Raw genomic sequence first — 20,933 nt, forward strand, 5'->3', positions numbered from 1 at the left:
ACAAGTCACTAGTTAAAGGTCCCGTTCTTCGTGATCCCATGTTTCAAACTTTAGTTAGTGTGTAATGTTGTTGTTAGAGTATAAATAAAATCTGTAAAATTTTAAAGCTCAAAGTTCAATGCCAAGCGAGATATTTTATTTAACAGAAGTCGCCTACATCGAACGGCCCGTTTGGACTACATCCCTCTACTTCCTTCTTTAATGACGTCACTAAAACAGTTTTTTGACTAACCTCCGCCCACAGGAATACACAAGAGTTGCGTTTGTAGAGTGTGTTTGTCGCCATGTCGTCGAAACGCTGTTATTTTCATCCCGCAGTCCAATCACGGGGTCTGATTCCGGCTCAAATTGATAGGGTAAAATTAAAGACATGTTCACAATAACTCTGAGCGCATGCATCTCCACGTTATGGTAAGAGGCGTGACCTTTCCGGGCACGGTGCGCTCAGAGCTGTCGAATCACAACACAGGAACCGCTGGCACAATCAGAACTCATTATGTATTTCTGAAGGAGGGACTTCATAGAACAAGGAAGTCATCAGCCCGTTTTTATGACAGTGGAAACAGCGGTATACAGATAAGTAAATTATGTGAAAAATACTGTGTTTTTTTTACACGCGAAACATGAACACATGTTATATTGCACACTATAAACACAATCAAAGCTTCAAAAAAACACGAAAAACGGGACCTTTAAGTAGTTTCTTCACAATATAAGTCTGTATTCCCCATAGGATACAAAAAAAAGGTAAGTTATTGGGGTGATGTTGCCATGACAGAGTGTTAGGATGATTAGGAAAGAATATGCCACCGCTACGTTTACATTACGCCTCCACTGTTCTTTTGCTTTGTGTTTAAATAAAAAAACATCTAATTCAGATGGATAACGGTCGCCGCCACTCCATATTCACAGAGTTATGCGCGATCGCTGAAAGTGAAAGTAAACGCAAGGGCGCATTCAAATGCGATTTCAATACCGGCTCCCTGATGAATGCAGATATCTCTCAATATGAAAGCTATTTTAGGCTGGGCAGTGTAGTTGACCATCTCTTAGCTCTGTATCAAAGAAAAATTTGGTCTTATTCGCACTTTGAATATTGAGAGAGTGCGATTATGGTTGCACTGATTGAAAATTGTTACATAAAAAATGAATAACAGTTTTCTCTTAAATTACACAAACAATAAGGTTTCATTTGTTAACATTAGAAATGCACTGCTATCATGAACTAACAATGAATTACTATTTTTATCGACTAACATAAACAAAGATGAATAAAAACTGTAGCAAATATATTGCTCATTGTTAGTTCCCTGATAGCACATGTACATCTCAGAGACGTCTATTTGATGTGTGTGTTTACGTCTGGAAGACATATTTTTTAGAGTGTTTGCTTATCTGCAATACGTCTATAGGACGTTTCCTGTCAGATGTCAGACGTTTAGAAGACATCTTTAAGATGTTTATGATTTAGAATGTATGTAAAACTGACATCTTAAAGATGTCTATCAGATGTTTGTAAACAGCAGATGCATTCCAGATGAAGTGATCTTTAACAGACATCTTGCAGACGTACGTGTGCTATCTGGGTTGATGTTGGTTAATACATTAATGTTAATAAATGAGAACTTATTGTAAAGTGTTAACATTTTCATTTATACTGTTTTATTTCTATGATCAGTTTGTGAAAAGGTTGCCTGAAAATCCAGCCTCACGGAGGGCAGACTGACCAGACTGATATATCTTGTGGAAGATATATCATTCTGGACCTCTATGTTCTGGACTTGCCAGGCAAATGAAAAGGAGTTCAGTTAGGAGGTGAAAAGTTGTAGAAGCTCATAAATCATGTAGGCCTACTACAGTAAGGTCTGAACTCTGAAGAGACTGAAATCATACAGAAGAGAAGTCAAGTCAGTTGAGTTAGTGGCAAAACCTTTTACTTGTTGTCTTTTACTGCATATTTTCAAAGTAGAACTGAAATGACATTGATTACAAGATGATTAGTCAAAACATTTCAAACACCTGCAGAATATTTTTTCTAGTCATGTATTTCGCCATCCTGTCTCGTCTCGTGAACTAATTACAACGTTTATGTTTGTTATAGCTTTGATAACTTGACAATCATTCCAAAATAGTAATTGGTCTGTCCAAACATTTAACTGAGTGTCTTTCAAATTGAAAGAATGACATGAGGAGTGCACACAGATATAAAGGCACTTTATGAGGAGGGTTGTTGCTTTTGTTTGTACTGCTATCACCTGTGCACTCTGCAGGTGCAGGTGGGGTTTCAGTGACAGGTGGTTGTTGTAAGAGGGAGGGGGATGGTTTACTGAGAGGCCCCGAGGGCTGATATAGGGGGGAAATGCTTTGCCTCGGAAGTATTGTGCCTGACACATGCTCCGTCTGCTGCCTCTGCGCCGACCCCTGCCTCTTTTGTTATGCTGATTAAGGCAACAGGCACAGTCTTTTGTTCAAGTCAGAGAACGCGAGAGAGAGAGAGGGAGGGATGGTCACGCTCCAAGTGACCCAAAGCCCCCCAGTCTCCTCTTCTTTAACGTCACAAGGTGCGCGCAACAAAAACGAGCCACCATCAGTTGAGTTCTTCACATCGCGACGCGCACGAGCCACCATCAGCTGAGATTGTCACAACTCTTCCGTCCACATACACGCACAGAAATACGCTGGCACTGGACTTTTCTCACTAACTGCCAGGAGTTTAATGGATATTGTGCAGAAAAGGATTTAGGTCGCGAGCTCAGGCTCTCAAATTGATTTGAAGGCGGGAAGCGCGAGCGCTGAGAGGAATGAAGCGCGAGAGGGGACGCCGAGCCAATAAATAGAAGCTGCCCGCTGTAACGGTCGCCGTAACGTCGTCATGGAAGTGATGGGGAAAACGTAAAAACAGACTCTCAAAAGAAGTTAAAACGTTTAAGAAAAACAGAAATATTAAGAAAGGAGCTGCATTCCCTCAAACAATCCGTTGGTTTCAGAACTTGGACAGCTCCCTCGTGCAGCCGCCTACACACAAACCGACCGTGTGAGGATTCATCGAAACTACAGCACAAAACCGACCCAGTTCTTCTCGGTATTCACCCCCAGAACACTGAGACGCCATGGCCGGTGTACTTCAGGGAGAGAAGCAGCTTTTTGAGAAGTTCTGGAAGGGCACGTTCAAAGCCGTGGCAATGCCGAGACCCGAGAGCATCATCGTCGCCAGCATCACCGCACGGAGAGCCGTGACAAAGTGAGTTGTTTAGCCTGAGGCTTCTTGTGTCCTTTCTCAGTCTTTATCTTGAGAATTAAATAATGTTTAGCAATCACTTTGTCAAAGAACAGCCTCAAGGCCATTCTAATAGCTTAAAAAATAGGCTACTTGACATTTGAAGTATTAGATTTATTCCTTCTACGTTAGATATAATATTCATTTCTCCGATTAGTGAAAATTTGGTAGCAGTTTTATTGTCTTACAATCAGTTTTTGATTGGGATCTCGGTAAAGTCTCCTCTCATTTGGTTGCCCTCACTTGTGTTCATGCAACTTTTGTCCCATTTTCATGTCACACAAACATAGAGCCTGAATTCTGCCTGTTCTCTCCATTCATCATTGGCTGTCCTTCACTGGAGGCCAGTCAGTTTCACTTGTGCACACACAAGTGCACAGCAGAGCGAGAGGCTACACAGAGTCCTAATGAATCAAGTCAGAGTAGAGCCCTTCATCATGCCCTTAGGTTAGGACATGAAGATGATCTCAGCGCCGCCTTCACCCATGAATTAGGAGGCATGGCAGCATGTCGAATAGAGAGAAAAAGCAAAATAGCAATAAAGAGACCAAGGTTTTGCTTCCCTTTTCTTCCTTTCCTTTTAATCAGGATCCAGACTTACTCGATCCTCGCTCATTATACCAGTAAGGAGTGTGTAACTGATTTATGATTCACTCTTGTTCCCTATATATGTGCATGTATCATGTACTGTTTATCCCATCTTGCAGGAACCTGGAGTTTCACAGTGCTTAGTCCACTTTTTCCTTATCAAAGCACCTAATGAAGGCGTGTATCAAAAAGTGGCAGATTACAATTTTGCTACTCACACAGTTTCATATATTCATACATTTAATACTGCTGTAGGACAAAGATTTGATTTGATCAATAGTCAAAATATTCCACAAAACTACTTTGTTCTGGTTGTCTGTATTCTATAAAAATGGAAAATGTGGCATTGTTACCTTCAGAAGCTTTTTGTACTGAACCTGAAACAGAAATAGTCAATAGTTAGAAGTGACTTTGATGGTGTAACCTAATGTAGTCAGGTTGATTGAGTCATATTAATCAAATATTATTATAGACTTTTATAATAATACTAGTTTAGATTTTTTTTTTTTTTTTTTTTTAGAATTTTTTGTCCATAAATACAAATTCTGTCATCATTTTCTCAACATCAAGATGTGTTGAAACACAAAATAAGATATTTTTAAAAATGTCTTGTGAAAAAGATTAGAGATATAGTGAAAGTCCAGTCTATTTTCATTTTTGGTTTAACAAAAAGTGTATCTTCAAAACGGTCTGCAAAAAGCAAAAATAAATGAATAATAATTAGTCAAAAGATTTTTGAACATTAAACGTTAGAATGTTAAAGAGATTTTTTTTTTCACTAGCCTCTCTCTCTCTCTCTCTCTCTCTCTCTCTCTCTCTCCCCCCCAATACCCCCACCCCCCCCACAATATTAGTCTCCTCTTCTCTATCTGTTTCTCTCACTGTGAAGATTTACATATTCATAAAGCTACTCACCCTTCAGGGTGCACCTGACGTTGATGTTGATGTGTACAAGGCTGGTAACGACAGCAACATTTACAACCAAACCAATGTCACTGATTTAACCGGTGCCATCTGCAAATTCAGCTTTCAGGATCATCTTCACAGTGTTTACCTCAGGCTCAGACAAGACACGCAGACGTTTTAAGATGTTAAAATGCATGAGAAATAAAATAATTTCTTTCGATTTGCAGTAATAAATCACAGAGCATAAGGTCCATTAGCTTGTAGTATCAGCTGCATGACTGGAGAAACATCATTATTGGTTATGTCAGCTGAAAAATGCTGGTCACCTATGCGTACACTTAGCTCACTTTAAACATTTTTTCCCCCATACTTAATCGACCGTATTTCTTATTTCTTATTCCTCCTCTTTTCTTGTGGTGTCACTGAGCTTTAAAGAGGCCCACAGTGCAAGGCAATTACAAAGGGTGTTGCTGATCCTCCTCTGTAGACCTAGTGTTTTCTGGCAACGCTAGAGAGATGAGTTCACTCTTGTGCAGCCAGAGGGTCCTGCCCCCGGCCACTGCAGCCCCGCAAGCTGTTCTTCTCAGTGGCAAACCTCATTAAAAATGCAGAGGGTTTTAGTTGGCCTGAGTGTAAGTGTGTTTGCGTGGGTTAGGAAGCAGATGGCCCATGGGAGAAAGGGTAAGGGGGAGAACCCTTTACCCTAGCAGATGCTAGTTTAACGAGGAGAGGAGTAAAGAGATTAGGGTAACCTGGGAATGGAACTGCACCCAAATGCAAGAGAAGAGAAATTACTATACTTTATACTGTATTTATTGAATATAAGTTGAGTTTTTTTTTTTAACATCTGAAATGTGCTGTGACTTATATAATGCAATTAAAAGCACACACATTTGGATTTGTGCTGAATGAGAGAGGTTTATTTGCGAGCCCACGTTTATTTGTATTGTGCATTTCTCACGCACCAGTAGTTTCAGTTTTTTTGCTTTAAATAAATTGGTGTTTATAATAATTGTTCTTTATAATGAATGCAACTAATTTGTTTGTTTTAAACTTTTTTTTTCTGAATACTGTTCAGTTTAAAGTATTTTTGTGGAGTGAGGGGAACTAAAATACATGTTTATAGTGTTTACTTTATAAATGCTGCATTTTATTTAGTGCTATTTTACATTTATTTATGAATGTAAGAATAAAATGTATAAATTACATTTTATAAAACAATAAGATGTAACTCATACAATGGTGCAACTTATCTGTGTTTTCTCAACAATTCAGTTTTGACCTGCATGATGCGACTTATTTTCCAGAAAAAACATTAAAACAAGCTTGTCATCTTTAATCCTCAAATTGCTTTTCAAATCAACCTGCTATCTTTCAAGCTTATTTTCATGCCTTTTTTAGTTTTTACAACACTCTTCTGGGAAGTTTTTTATTTTCATTGAAGACAAAAGGTTTGTCCATGCTTGTTTTGAGAAGGAATTGAGTTTATTGAGTTGCTTGTTTCAAAGATTGATCGTTCCTCTGGTATTGTTTTGACTGGGTGAAATGAAATGAAATTAAGACTGTGGTTACCCTTTCGTTCATTATCGTAACCCACTCAGCTTGTGCAACGTCATAGCAATTATAACGAAAGAAGCATTCCAAAATTCAAATGGATTTAACTGCTATTGAACTGCAAATTCCTCATATAAAAATACTTTGTTTTTTATGTAACATCAATGTAAGGCATGGTAGCTTGGTTCAAGCCATTATTTTTTTGTCCCTAGTTAAGTAGTCGACCCACACTCAGACTACTGCTGAGGTGATAAAATGAACAGAAGGACAATGATTTTATTGATCTTTGAGTGTTTTCACACCTATAGATCATTTGTTTTGTTACGAAATCGGGACTTAATTTGTTACAATGCTGCATTTTCTTCTTGGTTCTGTTCGCTTTCACAAGACAACATCTCAAAGTGTACTAAAATGTGTTTATGCAAAACACATGTGAGTAAAACTGTCCTGTTATTGGTCAGAGTTTCCTCTTCGTCATCCATCAATTCAAGATGATTGACAAGTTCATTACATGAGCTTATTGTGGCTTTATTTGATTGTCAAGACACACGCAAACACTATGAAGCGTCATTCCAGATGTTAAATTATAGTATTAATGCTGTGGTACATTTAAACACGCTCTCTCTGGATCTCCCAGCACTGTCTAGTCTAACTCTGTCGAGACACATGTAAACACTTTATGAATGTTATAATGCAGCTAGAGCAGGAATCAAGGCTTCGTCAGGACAGCATCCTCGCACAGAGAAGCTCTTTGGTTTTCAACTGCAGTAACTAATGCTCACTCACAGAATCAAACACTGCTGCATTTTATGTAACACATTTTCCCTGATGAAGTATGATATTGTTTGGGTCGTTGGTCTGTTGGGTCTGATTGCTTATACATCTCGTTTGCAATCGGGCAGAAACAACCTCGTTCAGGCGGTCTTGAATCGGTTGTTTAGGTGCGGGTCCGAGTGCTATTGCTGTGTTCATATATGCCCAAACGAACCGAACCGAGGGAGAAAATGCACCAGGTTCCATAACAAACGCTCAGGTGTGAAAGCACCCTTCACCAGTGAGGTCTAGTACACCAAGTCTTTCTTTTGATTTTGCTCTGAAAGCACAAGGATACGCCATTGTTCAAAGGTTGTGTGTGTCAGGGCATAATGTAGAAGAAAGTCAGAACTCTCAATTCTGTTTAGTTCTAATTCAGTTGATTTAAATCAGCTGAAGTGGTGGTCACAAATAGAGTTGTTAAATTCCAAAGAATCTTATTTCAATGCTTATTTAGTTTTTTTAGAAGAGCATTTGACTCTCTCTTTCTCTCTGGGTGGGTGGAGTCTCTGAAGGGACTGTAACCCCTGGAGCTGAGCTCTGGCTCAGAGACAGCTGCAGAGCTGTAGAAATGCTGATATGGTTGCCAGGCCTCCAGGGTTCAGCTATAATTCCTTTTAAATGTAGCCACTGTTACATTCCAGCACATCATCTAAGAGGTAGGAGAGACACATTTTTATTTAGCCGGAAGTGAGTCCAACATTCAGTAAGCAGCAGATGAAAGGCACAGCTGTGAAACACCAGGGAGATGTTGAAATGCAGTACGAGGTCTTGATATGGAGGACTTATGTTGGCGACTTGTCGTTGGAAGTGGTTTTCTGATGTTAAATTCTTGCGAAAAAATGTAAACGTTTCAGTGTGTCAATGTGATTTACACAACGTGAGGTCATATTTATTTTTTAACGTTTACATTTACATTTATTCATTTTGCAGACACTTTTTATCCAAAGCGACTTACAAGTGGGAAATACAGCATTCATCGTCAAGAGGCAAAACGACACAATAAGTGCTCACAATACAAGTTTCAGACATCGCTTAGAGTAGAATAAACTAGAATAGGGTGGGATTAAAGGAAGTGAAAGATTTTTTTTATTTTTTTTTTTCTGCAAAATGAATAAATGTAAATGTAAATTTTTTAACATGCTAAAATTTTGGATGGAAATTTCGGACTCAGTGTGCAAAGACCTAGAGTAAGAAGGCTTTAAGAATATTTCATGTCTTTAACAGTTGTGCTGAGAAAAACCAAATGAAGTCTGAATCGTCAGTATGTAATGTATGTATTGGTCACCATTCATATAAAAGTATCAACTGTGTGTTTGCACATAAAGATGTTTGCAAGAGTATGTGGTGCCATCCACTTTTTTCAATTTACGATATCTCTCTGGGCTTTTTCAAGGCCGTGATGCACAACATTAAATCTATACCAAAACATTGTACTTCCTCTTGTAAACAGATTTGATTATAATTTAGTCCTAGTGAATCCCATATTAACTTACATCTGACTAGAAGACAGTTTTAGTTCTAAATTTATGCTTCACTCTCATCTTGCCCTTCTATCGTGAAGTCCACAAGCTTTAACTAATCTCACTGAATCACTAAAAAGCTGGTGAGATTAAGGAAAATGAGAACGAGGCACAACCTGGGGTTATGCTGAAGTAATATTACCAGGATGAATAATCCATAAAGTGTTGGCACAGGACTGCATACATTTAGAGAAGTAATACTGATTCTATTAAATATTAACAGTCATATTTAATAAGTATAAATCCACTTATGCACTTTTGCCATGGCTTGATAATCGACTGACTAAAACCAATATACACTGAATAAAATACTGAATAAAGTTTTAACAGGAGCTCTTTTTCAGCAAATTGGTTTAACAAATATGAAAATGTCATGTATAGATTGTCATGTATTGTGTATAGTTAGCCATGGCGTTTAAAATGTGTGGTCTTGTTTGCTAGGTGAACTTCTGAGAGGTCACATTTGCTGTTATTTGTGACCATGGACCTCAAAACCAGTCATAAGGGTCTTTTTTTTTTTAAATTGAGATTTATACATCATCTGAATAAATAAGCTTTCCATTGATGTATGGCTTGTTAGGATAGGACAATATTTGGCCGAGATACAACTATTTGAAAATCTGGAATCTGAGGGTGCAAAAAAATCAAAATATTGAGAAAATCGCCTTTAAAGTTGTCCAAATAAGTCCTTAGCAATGCATATCCACTCACAAAAATATATTTTTGATATATTCATGGTAGGAAATTTACAAAATATCTTCATGGAGCATGATCTTTACTTAATATCCTAAGAAAAATTGATCATTTTGATCCAAACAATGTATTGTTGGCTATTGCTACAAATATACCTGTGCGACTTATGACTGGTTTTGTGGTCCAGGGTTACATTTAGTTACTTTTCATGCGGTATTTATTGTGCAAAGGATTTACAGAAATGTGTCTCTAAATAAGCAAGTTATATTTCCCTTTACAATCACAATCCCCATATGCAAATGTATCAAAAGACTGTTAGGAAATATCGCAGGGAAGATAGAGCAGGCAAATTAATGTTTTTAAGCATCTTGTCAATGTACGGACATAACCTGTTTTTCCACTGGCAATGTATGCTCAATGTGTAGGCAGCAGTAAGCTGATTATTTTTCCAGGCATATTGTCATCTTTTAGCAAAAAGCCAAACTTTGCATTCTTTGCAAAAATGCAATTTTATATTCTTGAAGTGAATCTTGTATCAAAACATTTTATACACACATTCTGGTCTTTAAATTTGATTGGCTGTGCAGGCTTCCAAACGTAGTGATGTATACTATTTCAAAAACTACCTGGCAATGAAAGCCCTCATATCATCTGCTAGTAATATCTGACTAATCAGTTGCATATAAAGATGTGGTCATCTATATATTGAGCATCTCTGATCACAAGAAAAGGAAAAAAAACAAAAAAACAAGAAATTTGCTTGGCGCAGTCTCTGTTGATGTTTCTAAAGTTCATAAAATTGTATTAAGGCTAAATCTACATGACTTTAAGAAATTTTATATTATTCCCCAGCTAATTAATATGCCATATGTCCAACTTACATGCCTCCTGTGATTTGTTCGTACCTTATTTACTCATGGTGTTTCACTGGTGAATCTGAACATCACTTGCTCAGTACATGCGATCTTTGGACAATCAATCAAGCAGGTAGCGACAAACAGAAAATGAGACGAGTAGGCAGGCACATCTTACTACAAGCTGTGACTCACCTATTGCAGAGGTTACTGCCTATCAGCTTGTTGACTCCTGATACTCATGTGCTGTAGTGCTATTTTCCTCACCACTGGACCCCTGGAGTGATCAAAGGCCATTATTAAAATGCAAACTTGTCAAAGTCAAACCTTCATCACTTAAATTAAATCATTTCAAGCTTGGCTGGCTCTCCTCTTCTCTACCTCCCCTTCATTTTTCATTTCCATCCCTTGCCCATCCTCATTTCAGGAAGACGATCTGCCACTCACGCAAAATTGCTTCCATTTGCATAACTGATGCTTCATTTGGGCTGGGACTGTTTCCGTGGCGATGTCACTGCACAATGGCAAGGAAGTGACAGCAATAACGAGCGAATGGAACTCTCCCACCTCTCAATTTAGGGATCAATCTTGCAGTCAAGGACAAGTGTTCCTTAAGTTGACATTTCCTTCACCCTCTGGCTGAGCAGATGTTCAGGCTTCAACTGTCTGCAGTACTCTGATAGTAAGTCATGGAATGATTTATTCAACATTCAGGATAGCCTGTAAGAAAATAGACAAATAGACAAAGTCTGGATATTCTGTTGGTTTCCATAGGTTCTCTAAAGCTTTTTTGGTTTTGGCTCTTCTTTTTACAGTGTATGTTTTTGTCAAAGCAGGAATCTTGTTTCAGCCACTAAATAAAAAATAAAAAAATAAAAAAGGTAATTGCGACTTTTTATCTCACAATTCTGACTTGTTTTCTTGCAATTAAGAGTTTGTATCTCACAATTCTGACTTTTTTTCTCAGAATTGCATGATAAAAACTCGCATTTGTATCTTATAAAGTCAGAATTGCGAGATATTATATTGAGTTTATATATCGCAATTCTAACTTTATAACGTGCAATTGTGAGAAAACATCAATCTTTTTTCCCTCAAAATTGGACATTATAACACAATTATTATAAGAGTTTATATCTCACAATTCTGAAAAAAGTCAGAATTGCAGGACTTAAACTTGCAATTGTGAGTTATTGTGAGTTTAGATCATGCAATTATGACTTTATCTCAGACAATTATGACTTTATATCATGCAATTCTCACATTATATCACGCAATTCTGACTTTATCTTAGACAATTCTGACTTTATATCATGCAATTATGACTTTATAACTCACACTTCTGACTTTATATCATGCAATTCTGACTTTATATCATGCAATTATGACTTTTTATCATGCAATTATGACTTTATAACTTGAAATTCTGACTTTATATCATGCAATTCGGACTTTAAAACTTGCAATTCTGACTTTATAACTGACATTTTGACTTTATATCATGCTATTCTGACTTTATATCAGGCGATTCTGACTTTATAACTCGCAATTCTGACTTTATATCATGCAATTCTGACTTTATAACTTGCAATTCTGACTTTATATCATGCAATTCTGACTTTATAACTTGCAATTCTGACTTTATATCATGCAATTCTGACTTTATAACTTGCAATTCTGACTTTATCTCAGACAATTCTGACTTTATGTCATGCAATTCTGACTTTATATCATGCAATTCTGACTTTATAACTTGCAATTCTGACTTTATATCAGGCGATTCTGACTTTATAACTCGCAATTCTGACTTTATATCATGCAATTCTGACTTTATAACTCGCAATTCTGACTTTATATCATGCAATTCTGACTTTATAACTTGCAATTCTGACTTTATATCATGCAATTCTGACTTTATAACTTGCAATTCTGACTTTATATCACACAATTCTGACTTTATCTCAGACAATTCTGACTTTATATCACACAATTCTGACTTTATCTCAGACAATTCTGACTTTATATCATGCAATTCTGACTTTATATCACGCAATTATGACTTTATATCATGCAATTATGACTTTATAACTCACAATTCTGACTTTATATCACACAATTCTGACTTTATATCACGCAATTCTGAATTTATAACTCACAATTCTGACTTTATATCACACAATTCTGACTTTATATCACACAATTCTGACTTTATATCACGCAATTCTGAATTTATAACTCACAATTCTGACTTTATATCACACAATTCTGACTTTATATCACACAATTCTGACTTTATCTCAGACAATTCTGACTTTATATCATGCAATTATGACTTTATAACTCACAATTCTGACTTTATATCACACAATTCTGACTTTATATCACACAATTCTGACTTTATCTCAGACAATTCTGACTTTATATCATGCAATTATGACTTTATAACTCACAATTCTGACTTTATATCACACAATTCTGACTTTATATCATGCAATTCTGACTTTATCTCAGACAATTCTGACTTTATATCATGCAATTCTGAATTTATATCACGCAATTCTGACTTTATATCACGCAATTCTGAATTTATAACTCACAATTCTGACTTTATATCACACAATTCTGACTTTATCTCAGACAATTCTGACTTTATATCATGCAATTCTGAATTTATATCACGCAATTCTGACTTTATATCACGCAATTCTGACTTTATCTCAGACAATTCTGACTTTATATCATGCAATTCTGAATTTATAACTCACAATTCTGACTTTATATCACACAATTCTGACTTTATATCACGCAATTCTGACTTTATATCACGCAATTCTGACTTTATCTCAGACAATTCTGACTTTATCTCATGCAATTCTGAATTTATAACTCACAATTCTGACTTTATATCACAATTCTGACTTAATAACTCGCAATTCTGACAAAAAAGTCACAATTGTGCGATAAAAAATTGCAGTTACCGTTTTTATTTTTATTTCATGGCAGAAACAAAATTCCATAAAGAGCAGTAAAGTTTAATGGGACAGAATTATAATGATGTTTTTTAAGATGGCTCTCTGTACACAGTATTACTGCATATTGCATGGGAGGTTCACAGTAATTTAGGAAAATCTGTCTTCCCTTTGATCATTAACATTCTATCATATCTATTTTTCAGTGAATGATAGCTCAAGGATCAAATTTATACATTTTAAAGGGAAGAACTTGCAAGAGACATCAACCATCTGAGCCCAAAAGAGATGTAATATGAGACATGCCAGGCAGCCGCAAAGAGGACGCAGTCTGGGAGGTGCTTTGTAAATTGCGATGGTCTCTTAGAATGAGCAATATTGCCACTGACATTTCAGTAGCCGACAGATTCAGCTGAGCAGTTATTACAAAAACCAAAGCTGACAGGTTTGCTGTCTTTCTCTCGATGCTGTGGCGCATTGTGAAGTGCATTAGAGATATTTTCTCCTACAGCGAGGACTTTTTTAAAAGCGTTCTACTCTTACTCATTAAACACTCTCTGCTAACCTCTCTGTGCACTTCCAAACCAGAGTAAAATGATGTGAAGAAATTCTTTTAATTTCCACAAACATTTTAATTCTTCCCACGTGAAGATTAAGCTATTAAAAGATTGTATCTTCACAGGCTTTGAAGAAAGTATTTCAGAGGCTAACTTCAAACACTTTCTGAGCCGTGTTCAGAAAGTAATACTTTCACATATATTTCAATTTGTTTTCTATTCATATGCAGAACATGAAAGGCCTGTAGATAGGTGAGAAATTAAGTAGTTTTTTTTAAGTTTTAAATAAAAAGGCTTTGTATAACTGAGACAAACACCTTGTTTCGCTCTCATTCTCCAGGTAAGATTTTGTAAAGGAAGTGCTACAGTGATTCAGGCCTGTTACACAGAACCGAAGTAATGACACTTGTCTTTGATCAAGGCGTAGGTATGTTCCCCTCCCCGTTATAATGTGACTTTTGGAGTAAATCAGATGCTATTTATTTAAATCCTCTAAATATACAATATTTCTCTCTTTTTTTTGTGCCTTTTTCAGTCTGTGGCAAAGAGTTTCTGATCATAGTGTACAAAGTAATATGGGAAACATATTAGTGTCCTCTACATTGGCTATGAATTCATTCTTATGAGAGCTGTTCTCTTGATCCACAATATGCTAAAAGTTCTTTTGCTTTGATATCAAATTTTCTCTTTGTGTCAAAACCTGTAGAGAAATTTTATGACTAATCATAGTCATTATTCTTTCATCCTCTCTCCCTTTTTACTTTAAAGTATCAGGGTCATAAGAGAAAAGATATAAGAGCTGACATGAGTGGGAGAAGGACGGCACAAATTTGACTGACACCTCTCAATGACTTGGTATAAAGTAGCTGTCAAGAACAGGACAAAGTAATGTCACAAACTTGGAGTCGAGTGTTTTCTTTTGAGAATAAAATTCTTTTTTCACTTTAAAAAAGATGCTACCTTTCATCTTTTATGGTTTATTATGATTTTCTGGACAGGAAATCAAACACTCAGATTGCAGTTTGTCTAAAATGTAACTGTAATTGTTTCAGAATTTCTTTCCTACATGATAATGAACATTTTCTCCTAATAATGAATTCTGTTGTGATTATCAAATAAATGTAGCCATAAGGATTTAAATACCTTGTTTAATCTGCCTACACTTGCACAAAAAATAACATAAAATATGCTAATTTAGGCAATTACTCATTAGCTTCTTAGAATTTGCAATTAAATCCTAATATTAATGCCACCATTTTTCTCATTAGCTTCCACTTAATGTAATTAAAGCATACAGAAGCATGTGTTGCAATATTTGGTCATTTCCTTGAGCTGCCTGCAAATTGAATGGACAGAGCTTAATCAAGCTCATGCAAGTTTATGATATTCACTTCATTTGATTGCCTCACCACCAGAGGTTTAAGCTTAAAAACCGGATAATAACATCAATCAATCAATTAAACATTACTAGATCAACAGTATTATTCCACAATTGGATGCTGAAATAAAATAAACTTTTTTTTTTTTTTTTTTCTGGTAGTAATTCCAGAACACATTATTAGTGAGTCCTTGTTTGACTTTGGAGCATAATGAAATTCTTAAATTAGAAATATTCTGATTTCGTTTTGACTTTTGAAATCTTAGTTATAAGGTGACGTATACTGTTTGCAAAGTGTTTTCTGTGTAGCATATTATAAATAACCTCTTTGTTTAGCATATGAGTCACTTTGTTTTGTAAATTGTAGGTCCTTGAGGGCACTTCATATGACACATTATGAACAACAGAATAATCCACTTGCCCTTGAAAGAGAGTATACTTTGGAGACTCAGCAAACTGAATGAACCTCCCTCACATAAAATGGAAATAGCCTCTTTGTGATGAGGTACTAAATAATATAGAAGGTTAGTGGAAATGATGACAGCATTTTTATTGGGCATCCACATAATGGTCTTCCTACACCTGCTTGTTAGGAGGGAGTTCACAGTGTCTTTAATGAGGACTCACAGATTAGGAACGCTTATAGGGGTCACTTCCCACCAAGTCAATGATTCTCTCCTTTTTATTTCTTAACTCCCTGTCAAAATTTAGAAGACCTTTTAATAGGATTTCCCAAATAGAACATTTGTATTCAATTACAATAAAATCAATAATTACAAATTGAAAACAGCAGATAAAAGACCAAAGGACTTGGCTTGGTGGTCTGGCTCCATGTGTACGCTTTCTGTGCATGTCCCAGCAGCCTCCCATCCTTTCAAGCGGAACGGTGTCAGCAGGCAGCCATTACACGGGCCACTGTCAGTAGCATCCAACTCCAAAATAGCTCCTCTTGCAGTGTTTGCCCGGTTGGTTTCAGTCTCTGGCAGAGCGGAGAGGGGCTGGGTACTGTAACTCACAAAGTAGACAGATGAGTCCTACTCAGAGAGGGGCCCTCTCTCCATCTGCCCATGTAACAGAGCACAGGTGGAGAGGACATAGCTGATACCTTGTGCATCGAATTAATGAGCAGGTCCAAGGAATGCGTGTGTGTGTTTGGAGGTGGTTCAGTAAGGCTGAAAAGCAGGTGAAACATACAGTAGGTTAGGCTGTAAGCTTTTTTTTATGGGTATTTTAGATTGTGATTGTGATACATTATGGCCTGGTTTCGCAGACAGGACTTAGCCTAAGCTAGAATTAGGTCTTAGTTCAATTAGGCCATTTAAGTAGTTTTTAGAAACGTTCAATAAAAAAAAAAGACATTACTGGAGACAAAACAATGGCACTGACATTGGCATTTTAATATACGTCAGCGCAAGTTACTTTCAGTTAAAACAGCTCAAACATGCATTTTAGTCGGGGACTAACTTAAAGGGTTAGTTCACCCAAAAATTATGTCATTTATTACTCACCCTCATGTCTTTCTACACCTGTAAGACCTGAAATCCGATGCCAGCAATGCCTCTGAACCTCTCAAGATCCATAAATGTACTAAAAACATATTTAAAACAGTTCATGTGACTACAGTGGTTCTACCTCAATATTATAAAGCGACGAGAATACTTTTTGTGCGGCAAAAAAACAAAATTACGACTTTTCAACAATATCTAGTGACGACCAATTTCAAAATACTGCTTCGAAGGTTTACGAATCTTTTGTTTCGAATCAGTGGTTTAGATCACGTAAACGAAGCCTCGTTTACTGAAATCACATGACTTTGGCGCTATGAACCACTGATTCGAAACAAAAGGTCCGTAAAGCTTCGAAGCAGTGTTTTGAAATCGCTCCTTAACTAGATATTGTTGAAAACTCATTAAAGCATTTTTTGGCGCACAAAAAGTATTCTCGCCGCTTTATAATATTAAGGTAGAACCACTGTAGTCACATGAACTGTTTTAAAAATGTCTTTAGTACCTTTATGGATCTTGAGAGGTTTAGTGACATTGCTGGCAATAGAGGCCTAACTGGGCCATCGGATTTCATCAAAAATATCTTAATTTGTTTTCTGAAGATGAACAAAGGTCTTATGGGTGTGGAACGACATGAGGGTTTGTAATAAATTACATTATTTTTCATTTTTGGGTGAACTAACCCTTTAAGCCTTGTCTGTGAAACCGGAGGTATAGCTATTTTATGAATTAGTCAAATTTTATATTTTAAATTTCAAAATAAATTTGTCTAAAATCTGTTTAGACATACAAAACTTGCTTATTTAGTGTAGTATAGTATGTTTTGCTTTATTTTTAAAGTAAGGAACCTGCTGATGTTATTAAAATAATATTTTTTTTATTTACATATGCAAAATGTAATGTACCTGTGTGTGTAACAACAGCTTTCAGTAAAACAGTAGCTAAACTTCTTTGTTTTCTTCTTTAGGAGGTGGTCTCATTTGTGGAGCATGCAGCTAAGCTGTACATAGAAAATATCATGAACCAGAGACATATATGAGACTGCATTCCTCCTAGTTATTCATTAATGAGAATACTGTGCATTCATTAAACAGGAAAAGCACTGTAGGGTGCCTAAATTTCATAGAATATTAACAAAGAGCGCTGATTTACTGTTCAATCCTAGTCGTATAGGTGAAATTCCTCCAAAGGTAATGGAAGTAAAACTATGTTTCATCTGCCCTTGCTTTTATGAGGAACTGTAAATTTGCTACAGAAAATCTGAAAAAAAAAAAAAAAAAAAAAATTTATTCAGTTTCATTATTTCGTAAAGAGTGCTGTGTGAAGTGTGTTGGTTGCTCGTAAAAAAGTGAGCTTTGTGAATTATTCAGTGAGCTGTTTTGCATAGCAAAGGCCAGCAGAGAGGAGGAGGTTGTGGAGTCGGGTGAATCTTGAGTTGAGGAATGACACAGTGTTGCTTCCTCCTCTCAGCTTCTCATCACGTTAATTACCGTATCTGGCTCTCGTCGGGGCCACAGTACCTCTCAAGTCTCTGTCGCAGTGGGAAGAAAAGGATGTTTGCCTTTGTTTGCTTTCAGGGAGGGATTGATGCATTTAAAGCTACAAATTACCATGTAAATAACTTTTTAGGAGAATAAATTTTAGGAGAATTTTCAACTGTTTCAGTCATAACATTTCTGCTTATCTGTAATATTTATGACCATCAGCAATGAAAAACAAAAAAGTTGATAATTGGATTTGATCCAAATTCACAGACATTACTTTGCCACACTGATGGTCATAAATGTCACATCACTTAAACTAAAGAATAGTGAGATACAAATCCTAAATACTTACATAAGATGGTTACTGTAGAGTTTGTTCTATGTTTATTTCTTCAACGGTTCTCCCAGGGCTGTCACAAAATGAACCCCCCACTCACAAATGTTGTATTGTTGATAACCTGAAATAATTAGGGACACTCTGGTGGGGTTTGGTTTAATGACGCAGACTCTATCCACCTCAAATGGCGTTCTCCTCAGAGAGAGGGACTCAGTCAGGACTGAAATAATCAATGATTTGTGGTTTCCATTTTGAGGCTCAGTGTGAAGCTGCTTAGTCCTGCTCCACTGCACAGTACGTTAGCTGTTCGCTTCATCGCTGTTACAGTCATCCTTTCTCTGTATATGAAACACCACCGCACACCCAGTTTGCATACTTATAGATTTTCACCAGTTCACACGTAGTGCTATGTATAATAGATAGAGTAAAGAGTATGCATATCCAAGAGGAGGGATCAAAGCTCGTAATTGGGCCCGAACCTAGAGTACTCACCACATATCCCTGGCTAGTATAGGACAGAGAGTTTTTTCATACGTTCAATATATTGGTACACCACTGGAATTAGCAGAGTAGTTCTCCCAGACAGTCCCAAAGAACAAACGTATCTTTCATTGAGATAATTCTAGAGGTTTTTCAAAACCTTTTGTAACTGAACCACATTTTTAAATGGCCCCTTTGAGTAATGACACACCATAACTTTTCTCTTTCAATACTCATTTTCTGAATTCGTGATATGTGTCTGAAAATTCTGCCAGTGCCACATAAGGAGGGAGCATGCAGGGTCCATTACTAGTGGTTCTATTTTTAGCCATGTGTAATTTAAAGATAATAAGCTCTATTTGCATTTGCCAGCCCTATCAGACAGTACAGACTGAATGGCTTTTTTTCTGTTTGCCTCCTTATTCACCTCAGCTACGCTAACTAACTCACTTTAATTTGCACTCTTCTTTCAGAGGTATTTTTTTCCCTTTCATTTAATATTTTGTCTTGCACTTAGTAGTTTTGTGCTTGATAACTTTTACACAAAGAAATTAATAGGATTTTATCATTAAATGCAATATGCTCTTTTATTAGTATTTATTAATAACAGTATTAGTATTTGATTTTTCTGTTTTGTGGCGTTTGAACACCATTAACATTAATTTCAACTTTTCTAGTACATGAAAAGAAGTACCACACTTGACTTTATACAGTGTAACAGTCTTGGTGGAAAAGCAATTAACTTGAATTTGTATTTGGTTTTTTGCTCATCTCCTCAGCCATCTAAAATCAGCACGCTTGAAATTAATTGGCCTCCTTCGTACAGACTTCCTACCAAGTTCCTGTCCTTCTCCTTAACATGGACAAAAGCTTCCCAAATCAAAAGAACTACAAATCAGAAGTTTCTCATCTCAAGCCGAGCCATCTGTCTTCTTTTGTGTATAAAATAGAGCCCATGGGTTTGGACCAGCTCTCTTATCTTTTCAATCAAATTCCCGGCCCGCTGCTTCTGAGTGGCAACTGGCCCACATCTAAGCCTAGCGCTCAATGGAGTTCCTCTGTTGTAAGAATCTAAATCTGCTGCAGTGAACCATGCCTGATGTGTTAATGGTGGATCCTTTGCTCCCTCTGAAATGCCACACTCCAATCAGCAACCCCAGCTGACTCTTGTTCTTTCGTCCTCCACGCACATCCCTTTCACTGTAATTAGCTACAGTGTACCCACTGATTGGACCCCTTATTCTCTTAGTCTATTAGCTGTGTACTGAGAGACATCTTCTTTCTCCCCAAGAGGCAGACAGGAAGTGTCATGGAGATTGGGCTTATCATGAAAATCTAAATAAGGAACATTTCGTCTCTATCATTGCACAACAAAGAATGCCTAATTTTTTGAAATTTGATTTTGCAGAGTAATTTACAGCCTAGCTGATGGGCTTTGTGAGTCAATGTGATCTAATACGCATTCTTTGGTTGTTAACAAACGAAAACATATCTGTTCTTGATGAGGGTGAGATTAGCATTGTTAATTATGACCTTAAGAGAGGCATTACAATTCTCTCAGTGAGTGCACTACAGCACTGCTAGTTTTCTTTATGGTTACATCTCTCAAATATCATATTTTAAAATAATAATAATTTCATATATTATAATTTTTATCTTGTAGTAAATTATTATTATTATTTTACTTTTTACAGTAGATAGGCTACTGATATATATTTAGCATCACTAATAAGACTAGGAAACCAAATCCTTTCAGTAAGAAACCTATGGCATCAATACACTGACACGAAGGGCACAGGAATTTTATTGTTATAAGATTATATACTGGGGTATAATTTAGTCATTATAACACCTTTATGTACCTTTAGCATATTATAGTGATGCGCTTGACCATGCTTCAGTTTTTAATTCCTTGGGATTGAGAATGGATTGGTATATATGTACGGAACCATGGACATTACATGCAGGAAAAAAAATAGGCTAAATTACGTGCACGATTACTTTTTTTTTTTTTT

The 20,933-nt window shown here is 36.5% G+C and overlaps 1 protein-coding gene across 1 annotated transcript in view; it reads left to right on the plus strand.

The window, feature by feature from the left end:
- The first annotated feature begins 3,110 nt into the window (after positions 1-3,110).
- Positions 3,111-20,933, plus strand: part of srrm4 (serine/arginine repetitive matrix 4) — an 80,711-nt gene continuing 62,888 nt past the window's right edge. The window contains exon 1 of the mRNA XM_067407194.1: positions 3,111-3,241. Within this exon, the coding sequence (XP_067263295.1) occupies positions 3,111-3,241 (131 nt within the window). The remainder of the gene's footprint in view (positions 3,242-20,933) is intronic.

The sequence above is a fragment of the Chanodichthys erythropterus genome, chromosome 13 (genome assembly GCF_024489055.1).
Source record: "Chanodichthys erythropterus isolate Z2021 chromosome 13, ASM2448905v1, whole genome shotgun sequence".
Lineage (NCBI taxonomy): Eukaryota > Metazoa > Chordata > Actinopteri > Cypriniformes > Xenocyprididae > Chanodichthys > Chanodichthys erythropterus.